This window comes from Amblyomma maculatum, chromosome 11 (assembly GCF_055883805.1).
Source record: "Amblyomma maculatum isolate TAMU_Amacu chromosome 11, ASM5588380v1, whole genome shotgun sequence".
NCBI lineage: Eukaryota > Metazoa > Arthropoda > Arachnida > Ixodida > Ixodidae > Amblyomma > Amblyomma maculatum.
In genome coordinates this window covers 116,942,145-116,954,334 of record NC_139354.1, presented here as the reverse complement: position 1 = coordinate 116,954,334, position 12,190 = coordinate 116,942,145, and the positions used below count along the sequence as shown (strand labels likewise).

The 12,190-nt window shown below is 44.4% G+C and overlaps 1 protein-coding gene across 1 annotated transcript in view; it reads right to left on the bottom strand.

Moving 5' to 3' along the window:
* LOC146174816 (uncharacterized) overlaps positions 1-12,190 on the bottom strand; it is a 212,297-nt gene that overhangs the window by 189,565 nt on the left and 10,542 nt on the right. Inside the window, exons 7-9 of the mRNA XM_084585459.1 lie at positions 9,481-9,683; positions 6,771-6,867; positions 1,063-1,133 (exon numbers count right to left, since the gene is read on the bottom strand). Of these exons, the coding sequence (XP_084441585.1) occupies positions 1,063-1,133; positions 6,771-6,867; positions 9,481-9,683 (371 nt within the window). The remainder of the gene's footprint in view (positions 1-1,062; positions 1,134-6,770; positions 6,868-9,480; positions 9,684-12,190) is intronic.

Sequence of the window (12,190 nt, the reverse complement as noted above, 5' to 3'; positions counted from 1 at the left end):
ACACACACACACACACACACACACACACACACACACACACACACACACACACACACACACACACACACACACACACACACACACACACACACACACACACACACACACACACACACACACACACACACACACACACACACACACACACAACAATCTGCTGTAGGACTTTGACATTCGTCGCTTCGATCCTGTCTGGCCCGATGCAGTTCTTCGATACACGAGATCCGAGTATGCATACACGCACAATAAGGTTTTGGTTCGAAGCCTAGGCCCAGCGCAAGAACTCTATACGAAGTTCTGCTCCAAGTCGCCTGCCTATCATGTCGTTATGCAAAGTACGGCTGTTTACTCAGGAGGGTTATACTGTTAACGACCAGCACGCACAGAGTGAGCTTTGGATTTTTGAATGGCAAGAGTAGCAGGTGGCTTGAACGGGCAACAATGCGGCAACTTGCTACTCGTATAACTACATCCCACCTCCGTCGGGGTGCTACTCATCTAACATAAAGTATTAGCTCCGTTTAAAGACGACCGCAGCGTTCCGCAGTGACGGCGTATTTAGTAGATGCTACATCGTTGCATTGAACAGACAGAACAATTTGTGATAATATATACAAAATTACCAATTGACTATTCCGGCAATACGAAAACCATCGCAAAATCTCCTCAATCCACAACCCTTTCATTGCATCTGCAGTGCATGAACGACTATGCCTACTAAAAGATTAAGGAGCAATCAGTCGATATGCGCAGCCAAGCCGCGTTCTTGAAAAAATGGGGGGGGGGGGGGGGCGGAGGGACAGCGCGCACATTCTCGGCCTACGGGGGGGGGGGGGGGGGGTTCTTGCGGCGAAAAAAATTGCTGGCTGTGGCCTGTGGGTGCGCATTCGTAGATATTTCATGCGTCAGTTACACAGTGCCCATGAGTGGCCATTTAAGAGTGAGAAAATAACTGGCCGATGAGGCCAGCAGTGAATGGCTTCGGTCAGCGGAGTTGCGCGATGTAGGCTTAATACCGCTTTGTGAAGTTAGGCTTAACGATGTAGTCTTAGCAGGGCTCACCTGTCGCGAATGGACAGCTGCTTCCGGAGGTCTCGGATCTCGGCCACGGCGTCCGAGAGCCCGTACTCGCCCTGCAAGCGATCGAGCGGTGCACTTAGAAACATCGCTGCACTCTCGGTTTGCCCGCTATCATAGTCAACACTTTGTGAGAAGCTTGCACGCCTCGGCAAGAAAGCTGTGCATCCCGCAACATTTACGTAGGCCGCAGGGCCAAATCAGCCAGACTAGAATAACAGTTCCATTTTTCCAAGTGACATAAGAATGGTGTGCAGCAGACGCGATCACTTTTTCCATCCTGTCTTAGTATTCCTCCTCATTTTAACGCTTTCGCGTTAAAATTCGCCTTGCTAAATAATCCGGCTTTGATTTTGATACATGACTCAGGAGTCGCCTTCGCAACGATCAGGGTCAATTATGAGCACGATCGGCAAAAAAAGAAAGTTTTGATAGATTTCTCCACCTGTAAGCAAGTCTCTATGTAAGCCAAAAACATTTCTTATTTTTCCAGTTCGACTAGACTAGCTTCCTCCTAACTCCTGATTTAAAACACTACTGAAAAAGTTGTATGATGCAATTACCGCATACGGACTTTATCACACAATATCACACAAATAAAATACCCGCTGTCTTACACAGCTTAAAATATCATACGTAACATATGACAGCCTATGGCATTGCGTGACATTTGTATGATATCTGTTAGGTATTATATGGCACAACTTTTATAAGGTCATAACATCTCGTTGTTGCTCGTGCCTTCTGAAGAGGCAGCTCCGAAGCAGACATTAGCATGCTTTCCATATAAGATTGTTGGCTATTTCCTTTCAACAATTTGAGGAGAATGCCCTCAAACATTCATTTTCTGATAACACATAATTAGAATAATTGTCACAGCAGGATTTGACTAAGGATTCAACACCTAAAATTCTGTGTTTTTGTGCTCCGAATGGGGCGCTTACCTGTATGCGCGGTACAGTCTAAAATGCACGCGAGTGCCATCAAGCTGTAAATAGTGAAAAGGTGCATATCACGCAGAAACGTTTTCCGTAACTTTTTTTGTCTGTTATTTCTATTGGCCTCGAGGTCGAGCAGAGTCACCACCTAGCGGCATAGCGGCGAACCCTACCTAGTGAGGATGCGTGTTCGCGTCGCGTGCTAGCACGCAGTGATTTACGTGCGCGCATGCGACGCGTACAAAAGTGTTCTTTGTTTGTTTAGCAATTCCTGCGTGATTTTGCTTACCTATCTGCCTCTTGCAAAAGAAATATTAACATGCTATTACTCCACGCTCCATTAAAAAAACAAAAAAACAAAACATAATTGTCCATATCGAGTACGTCACGCTGGAAAGAACGTCACCAGTCGCGGTCTTCAGCGCTTGAGATTCTTTGACAAGTGGTGTCTCAAACGAAGCGGTGCTGTTGTTAGGCGCCATGTCAAAGCAAAGCAGGTTGCTGCAGTCAATAAAACTTAATGCAAACGCTAAAAAATCGTACATTCCCGTTTCTGTTTGAAATACCGCAACTACTGAAGCATGCGACCGCTGACTGCTGCATAGCAAAATCCAGTTTGAACAAGACACTCTGCGCCTTCTGTATCCACGATAGTATTGTCTGAGTTTTTTGTTTGTTTGTTTTTTCCTGGTAAACTTCTGTCGCTATGTCTCAGTGGTAGGGCGCTCGACTGTTGACTTCGAGAAAGGGGGATTCGGTCCCAGCCGTTTCGAAAGGCGCTCCTCGGGTGTGGGATTTGTCTGTAGGCTAAACAATCCCACTTGGTCAACGACACCGAGGTCCGCCCCTACATCCTCAGTCATATAGCCGATGTCGCATTGCGCGTTAAGCCCACATATGCATTTCTTGTCTTTTTCTTTTTTTTCTGTTGCAGGATTCTGCGCATCCGTAACAGTGGTAATGAGCACATTTCACTTTTGAAAGATGCTCGAACGCTTGAGAAACAAATCTTCGCAGCACCTATTACACTAAATATTACGTAATACACATAGATCAATGTATACTGGTAGCTCATTCAAATCATTACAACCCGTTTTCGTCTGTGCTGTCTTTCTAGCAAACTGGTTGTTTCTAACAAGGGGAGTAAAATAGCTTCATCTGGGCTTAACCATCGGTGTTTAGTTCGGAAATAAATACATAATTATAGTCACATGACAAGATATGGACTCCATTTCTTTCAGGATATTTTCATATCCGGCAGCTGTTTTGGAAGTAAGTAAACGACAGAAAAGCCCCAATTGTCACTGCTCAACAATAATTACAATGATAAAGAAATATTCAACCTTTAAAATTCCTTTCCAAAACATGACAGCGACCAAGCGCAGTTTTTACGATGTCTTCGCAGCTACTAATTATTAGCTTGCAATTTAAGGTTACTGAAAAATTAATCGCCGATAGTCCTAAATTTTGTCAAGTGTAAACGTTCTGTCACAAATGTGAAATTCATTACCACTGAAAAAAAAAATAATTACGCTACTTATTTACCATTTATACATCACACACATCTGAAATTCCTTATACTTCCCTCGGTTTCAGGAAATCATTGAATCATTTCACAGTTCAACACTACCAGGTTATCTTGCTTAAGAAGCATCCGCCTTGTTGTGAGCTCGGCAAACTCAATCCACTCACCGCTCTACACGTGAGCAGTCAGCTCTCCTGTGCGACGAGGTTTCCTGTACAGTGTTTGCGTAATCTCATTTTTGGGGAATACTTGTTCCTGATTGTCTAGCCAGAGTTGATGTCCACTCAGTCTACGGCAACCCGCCTGGCAGTATGCTGTCAGTGCTACATTTAACCTGCTTAATCCTCGAGTCAAGTACGATGTAATGAACCAGGATGCCTTGATTTATTCTAAAGTACTGCAGGTCAGAGCACGGCCCTTGATCTCTCGTGGGCTTGGCACTAAATTTGCCTGTATCACTCGTATAAGACGCACGCACGCTGTTTAAAAGGCGATATGTCATGTTCAGGCCCAAGCGCCGTACAACGCAAAAAGTGTGCAGAGCAATGCCAGTTAATCTAAAAGACGCTCGTGAGAAAACGAGGTTGCGTGCCTTGTTTTCCTAAAATCCGCGCACCTTTTTTTTTTTTTTTTTTGCTGCATTGGCGAAATCCACGGATTTCTTTTTCTGCAATGTTAGAACACTCTAAAGAGTAAATTGCTAATGCATTGCATAAGGCACGTTTTCATCGCCAACAAACCCGCCGTAAACTCGGAAGTAGACAGGTAGACATACGCCGCGTGCGTTTCTACGAGCGCCGCCAGCTGCCGATCTAAACTATCGGAGCGACGGTGGCGCCACCTCTAGATCGATCTCGCGGTGAATACCGTCGCCGAAATGCACCTTAACGCTTCGGTGATTAGCGTGTAGGAGGAACCAGAGCGCTCTACCACTGTTATCACGATCCCGCACGACATTTTCAATGCTTTTAGAAGTCCGTACAGACTATGAGCAGTATAATCTTTACAAAGGCGACTGGCAACTCTAAGGTTGTATACTATATAATAGGTGAAGTCGTGCAGAAATGCTCGCACCTGCGAACATTCACAAATTGAAAAGTTCTTTAAAATCAATTACTTAACTGCACCCTTTCTAGTCATTTCAAATTTGAACCTCATTCATTACTTTTTGTTTTGCACTTAAACGCACATCCTGCATCAAATCAAAAACGACAAAATTGTATTTTTCCCAATACATCATTACATTTCTGCTTTATTGCATTAGTAGTGTCTCAAAACTTGCATAATAATTTTATCAAAATTCTAAATAATTCCATGTTCAAAAGCATGTTTTATTATTTGACCAAATAGACGAGGACAGGGCGTTGTTCTGTACACTGAATCACACCTGAGTATATAATTTTAGTGCACCGACTCGTCAAAATGAAACACTCGCCATTTTAACTCTTTCAGTGGTGTACTATCCTACTGATGGCGATATTGAATACGTTATATACGTCTTTCATTCTTTATTATTTTCCCTGAAACGTTAACGCCTTTTTGGGTGAGCGATTTCATTATTGTTGAGTGCGGAGGACAACTCCATAGACTGCATAGATCAGCAGAGTGGCGTGGTCCAAAAATTAACTCATGAGTGCAGTGAAACGCCCACAGAAAAAAAAAATAGTCAGCTCGGAAGCGGAGATAGTAGCAATCGTTCTAGGCGGTCAACAGTCATCAGAGAATAGAATCATCGTTGCTGTCAGGCGCAATAAATATCGTGGGCAGGCCTAAAGCATAAAGATGAAATGTTCCGCACCATACATCGTGTTTTTCAGGCCATTCATTGCTTTCCTGTAGATTCAACGGATGTCGCAAGCGCGACGACAAACATTGGATTATTCGACAGTCATCAAGCGCTGCAGTCAAAGTGGCCATTTGTAATCGGTGAAAAGTTAAGCCTACCCGGCTCATCCAGCTGCGATAACTGCGGAGTCTAGGCGTAGTGCGGATACGGCGAATGCCTCATGATTGTATGTTCAGAATCATACATTTCATTTTTCGAGTTAGTAAACTTGGGAATCCTTTTTAAGAGCGATGATTGCTATACGTATTGAGGATGAGCTGGAAAAGGGTGAAAACAGAGAACGACTAGGGTCAGGCTAGTCGCCGCTCGAATCACCAACGTGCTGCCTTCTACTCTACACCTCATGCGCCGCATAATTGGCGGAACACTTCTCCACGGGAAGCCGAAGCTCGTCCTCAAGCGAGTCGAGAATACCTATAAGAGCAGCATTTTAATCGAGCCTCGTCAGAGACCTGCGTCTTTCGCCAGCAGCGATTGGTCTAGGTCACTTTAGCGATGACACAGGTAGGTCACTCAGCTGTCTAATGACGACAAATGGTCCGGCATATTACCATAACAGCTTCTGATACAAGGCTTGGCATTGAAATGGCATCAGAAGCCAAACGTATATGCGGGTTTGCAGCTGATTGTAATATGTGCTGTGTCGTATCGGACTTCGATACCGTCTCGAGATGCTACAATTCGCAGACGAGCAAGACAAGGAGCTTCCTCGGCGAGGCAGAAATGTTGCGATACTGAAGGGCCATCATGCACGGAGAAGGAAAAAACTTGTGCCCGGGGAGGTTAGCGGTAAGCGTAAATAGAGAAGGAGAAAAAGATAATACCAAGCTACTTCATGTTTACCTACGTTACGTCACAAACGGCTAGATGACGTTTTCGAACAACATCGTCATGTGAAGGCCCGCTCAGCTAAAATCATTCACAGATTTTGGAATAGCAACAACTGCTCAAAACATGGATTAGGGACATTTTCAGAAGCGAAGACGTATATAACGATTCACTGAATCGTCACTAGCATTTTCGGCTGCTTCTAACCTAATCTTAAATAACCATCAAGCAACTGTGGCCAGTTACAACGCCACCTGCAGCATTGTATACAAAAAGAGCTGCTAGGCTCCTTCGTCTCGCAGTACGGAAACCTTCTGAATGATTCGCGTAATATGTGTTAATCTGCCTTTCTTCGGTATACCCCAGACGCCAGGCTGCCATTTTCAGCGACTGCCCAGCGCACTATGCCTAGATACTTTAATAAATATTGCGGTATAGACACTTCTGTGAGGCACTATAGAGGCACGTATGGGACGTTCCATCTTTTTCTGAGGACATTCCAAGAGAACGGTCTCTTCACGACATGACCGATTTCTTTTTGATTGTTCACACTCACCAGCTCGTACTTTCGGGCGGTAGCCACGGCGTCGGCCAGTTGTTTGTCCTTCTGCCTGGCCTCCTCCTCGACTTTGTCAAGCATCTGCTGAACGCTCCTGCGCAGCAAAAAGGGGTCGTGTTTATTTTTATTTTTTTTGCGACACATGTGAAATGTTCGCACGTGAAAAGAGCATGTCCTTTATAACGCGAAGCGCATAAGCTCGTTCAGCAGAGAAGCCACCAACCAGTTTCAGTTCGGGTGTTGTCTGGAGTTGTCAGTGGTGTTCGGAATGTGGCAGCGGAAATGAAGGCGTGTAGTTCATTGATGAGTGCTAAGCAATTATTGAAAAGTGTTATGGGCGATTAGTGATTAATACTAAAGCCATAATTGGTTGAATAGTTACAGATAATGAGAAATAATTAATATGAAATATTAACAAATAGGAATTATGATTAAAGAATAAAACAAAATAACTGATAAACTTAAAGAAAGAAAAAATTACAACAACTAAATAATGTCGAATCATTAAAATAAAACAAAAATAAATAATAAAATTAAAGAAGAAAAAAAATTTACATGAATTTACAAGGCGTCGTCGCCCTTTATAACTAAAATTAAAAGTCATTAGGCGTAGTCCACCATGATAAAAGTGCTGAGTCACTGCGTCGCAGTCTGTCGTAGCTATAAAAAAAGTAGATCAAGATTAAAAATGTAGTAAAAAAGTAGATGCAGCAAACAAAAACACGCGCGGGAGGGACGGAGGACGAGCACAAGACGGGATAAGCGCTTGTCCTGTCTGCCCAACAAACCGACCTGTCCGAGCCTTTTCCCTTCTGAACATGCTATTCTTCTACTCTTATGTCCTCCTATTTTTTTGCTACACGCCTGCCCTTTAAATTGAAAAAAAAAAAGAAATTATCAGCGCGAAAGCCCGCCACGGTGGCGCAATGATTTGGGCGCGCTCGACTACAGTTCCCAAGAGCGCGGTTCGGCGGCCGCTTTTCGGTGGAGGCAAAAAGCAAGGCGCCCGTGTGCTGTGCGATGTCAGTGCACGTTAAAGAACCCCAGGTGGTCGAAATTTCCGGAGTCCTCCACTACGGCGTCTCTCATAGCCTGAGTCACTTTGGGACATTAAACTCCAAAACGAAGCCGTATGAGCACGGAAGACACCCCAATGTTTTGAAAAAATGAGGTGGCGGTTAAGCTTGATTAAGCATGGATATAGTTGCGACGCAATATTTAGCACTCATTTCGCTCCGTGCTGCATCATTTAAATTGCTTCGCCACTTATGCCACACGCAGCCGAGTTTTGCATCGTTTGACTGCTACTCCTTCTCTTACAACACCGTCGTCATCACAGCCACCAGAAGTGACGCAACAGCACAGCAGCGACGAAGTGACTGACTATAGGCAAGTAACCGAAGCTCGCTTAATATAGAATCACTTTGCTTTGCCACGTTTTGACATGTTTAGCTAACTGAGTTAGACATTTTACGAGGATGAAGGAGGCCTGATTAAGGTCTTTAGTGAAACTTTGTCAGAACAGATGAAGCCGGTGAGGACAACAACATCCCAAGACAGTGTGAAAGACTGCAGCTTAGCTCGTACACCATTGCGGTAACCGCGTTCTTCAAACCGGTTCAGCGAAGTTAGACTGAAGATCTGAATTAGGCTTCCTCCATCCTAATTGAAGTCTAACATGCCCATTAAGTACTACAATGCAAAAAAGAGAGAACCCTGGATGGATGCCAGTTTTGATCGATCTGGCTAATCTTAACGATTTTAAATCACTGTGAAGACTGTTTTTTCTGCTGCTTTCAGTGTTACTGTACATCGTTTTTGAATTTCAGCCCGCTGTACTTCTCCTTGTAAACAGAAATTTAAAAAAAAATAACGACAGACTTCAGAGGTATAATGGAGTGGTCAGTGAAGCCGATCTCCATGCATCGGCCAGGTTCAAAATCTACCTGCGGGGAGGTTTCTTTAAAACAGTCGCTGAATTTCTAAACTTATTAAATGTATTCTATTATTTCAACTAAAAGATTTCAGCAGTCGTCGGGTAACAGCTAGCGGCTGAATGCAAGATAGGTAAGGTGGTTTTTGTTGTTTAATCTGGTAATAAACACTCCCTTTTGGCTATCGACCGATATCTATTACGAGCATTTCATACAAAATATTCAATATTTTTTACACATTGTCAGTTTTCTTGAATCACACTCGTTTTTTCATTCCTCTCAGCATGGTTCTAGAAGCCCTCTCCCTACGAAAACGATGATGCCTTTAATATATTAATGATTGCCTCCGAGTCGGCCTCGCGCCCACAGTTTTTGTTTCGGGCCCGTTCAAATGTAGTTTTTATTCTTAATATTTTAATGTTAATATCGAACGCAGAAGTAGCTGAGTAGAGTAAAACAAAATTCAAGAATTAGCTTGGCGCGCATTTATGGCCACAAGCGAAATGACAGAGCTGCATGTTGGAGCTTTTGAGCATAAGAATGACAAACTTGTCATCAATCTCCCTAGTCCCAATCGAAGATGAGGAGCAAATATCTACGCTTCCCGCTTGGTCCTGTCAGGCATTCCAATCGTTGACTTGGTTTTCTTTACAACGTGATGAAGTTTCTGCTCCTTCGCAGATCGCTCATTTAAGTACCACCCCCAAATAGTGATACAAATATTGAACAAATCGATAAAGCAAACGAGTGGCGGAAAGGGGTAATCCTCCAACCTCAGTAGAAGGCTCTTGTCGCGGAGCTTGCGCTGCAGGTCAAGCCAGCGGCCAGTTCCCTTCTTTGCCGCCGGTTCGTCGTCATCCCCCTTCCGCTCCAGCTGCAGGGCCTCGATGATGGCACTCTGGTCCTCCAGGTCTCGCGTCGCCTGTGCCAGGGACTGGGACAGCTGCGACAGCTGCCGGTCTCGCTCCTCCAGGGCCTGCACGTGAACCACTCCGCTTTCGGCCTGTCTCTACAAAGAAAGCTGTACCGTGCAAATTACAGCTGGCAACCGTGGACGCATGCCACAAGCATTTGTCAGTGCGGTTGCTAGCGATAGGCACCTCTATTACGCGGTATTTTATCGAATTTCTTCGGCCAAAAAGCTATCGCCGAATACCAGAATTTAGAAACCTGCGTCGGTAGAAAGGAAGTGATTTCGTATTAAAACTGACGCTAGCGTTATTTGTGCAGAGTTTAGTGTGGCGCCATAGCATTTCGCTTCCCATTTAAAATCAATCTGCTAGAAGGCTAGTTTGTGACAGGGATTCGAACCGGCGAAATATATGCACCAACAGTTGCATATCGTTCATTTCCAGCGTGTGCGTCCCCCGAGAAGTGGAGCAGATGCTGAGACTTCTTTTTCCGCGAAGACAAACTTACTAAAGAGTCTGGGCCAGTCTCCGGATGGAAAACATTCGTGGAATGAAAATGTGATGTTAAAGGCCCTTTTCCGCGTGCTCTTAACTGAAGCTTAAGCGTTCTGCTATATCTTTGCCCTGTCATTTGCATAGAGAGCAAAAACTTCTCTAGAAATCGTAAGCTGCGTGCTCCGGAATTCGAAAATGGCTCCAAACGCCACGCCAAGCAGCCAAGCAAAAAAGGATGGCGTAAGCATATGAGCCTAATTAGGCATGCTTATACCAAAACCACCCCGCCGGGGTGGCGCAGTGGTTACGGCGCTCGACTATTGTTCCCAAGAACGCAGGATTGAATCCCGGCCTCGTCGGCAGCTTTTCGATGGAGGCGAAAAGCTAGGCGCCCATGTGCTGTGCGATGTCAGTGCACGTTAAAGAACCCCAGGTGGTCGAAATTTCCGGAGTCCTCCACTACGGCGTATCTCATAGCATGAGTTGCTTTGGGACGTTAAACCCTCAAACCAAACCAAACCTTATACCAAAACCATTCGGAACGTGGAGCTATCGCTAGATACCACATGGGTTCCGGATAATGATCAGATTGTGCAGTTTAGTTGTTCTATACAAGCATTATGAACTCTGTACAAAGTTAGAGATTTTTAACAAGATTGCGAGAGCGTCGATCTCTAGACTCTGCGAGGCCCAAGGAAAGTAGAACTGAAATCTGAACCGGGAACAAGCATTGGACATCCCGATAGGAGGAGAACCACGTGCTCGGCTGTTCCACTTCATTCGAAACAACCCCCTTGAAGCAGATGTGTTGATAAAAGGTGTTATTAAACGCTGGCATAGGAAAGGTGATAAATGACCAGAAAAAAACAAACACGAAGGAATGGACAGGGGACAGTGCAGGTAACACACCTCAGATGTTATCGCCGAATTCTGATAACCTCAATCTTATGTTCCATCTGCGAGTATCTGACTTTATATAGCAATGCAAACTCTCCACGTTGCAGGCAGACGACATCCTCCGACTGTGTTGACGGATAGAGCGTTTGTTTAAATCATTGACTTTGTTTGGGTAAAGGGCCTGACGTCCTAAAGCGTCTCAGAATATAAGGGACGCCTCCACTGAAAATGACCGCCGCGGATGGGATAGAATACGCGTCCATGAGTTCAGTAGAGCGCTTTAATCACTGAGCCAGCTCGGCGGGGCTGCTGGAATTGTCCCTGAGTAATCACTATCTTACTGCAAATCTACCCCCCCCCCCCTCCACAGACTTACACTTCGTGTTCTTTGTAAATTCTTTCTCGGAACAACGTCTCATATTCCGGGTTAGCTCAGCTGGTGGACGGACTAGGCCAGATTGAATGTATTTTTCTTGAAATACAGCAAGGACTCGATTTAACGAAACAATTTAACAGAAATATCCCAATTCCTCCTAGGCGGCCCAAGGTCAAATTATTTCATTAATTCAAAGTAACGAAATCATTTGCATGAACTGTGTCGATTCAACGAACCTTTCTTTTATTGAAAACTGAAGGTGAAAAAGTGCTAATTTTTGGTTGTTTAGTAGAGAACGCCTATATATTTATAATTCCGAGGAACGGTAATATCGCTGAGCACCTTCCTCCTGCTTTTACTAAAGTGTGCTGTGCAAAAAGAGATTTATAATTTTGAATTGAATTCACCAGGTGTCAGGTCACGTGGTGTTCTCGATCAATATTCTTCTCAGTGTCGCCCTCACTACATGTAACGGATGAAACAATAGCATCTTTTGGGGGCTCCGATGCATATCATCCGATGATTGGCAGGGGCTGCTATACTCAGATATACAGCCTACCAGATGACGCTATCTTCAACAACAGGAATTACGTTTCCATCTTTCCTTTCGCCATACTTTGTCATTTCCTTTGTCCACACCATACGCGTTATTCAAACTAAATTTCCTCACAACCTATTACTTTGTGTACCAAAAGAATATGAATTCACCAGGTGCCAGGTCACGTGGTGTTCTCGATCAATATTCTTCTCAGTGTCGCCCTCACTACATGTAACGGATGAAACAATAGCATCTTTTGGGGGCTC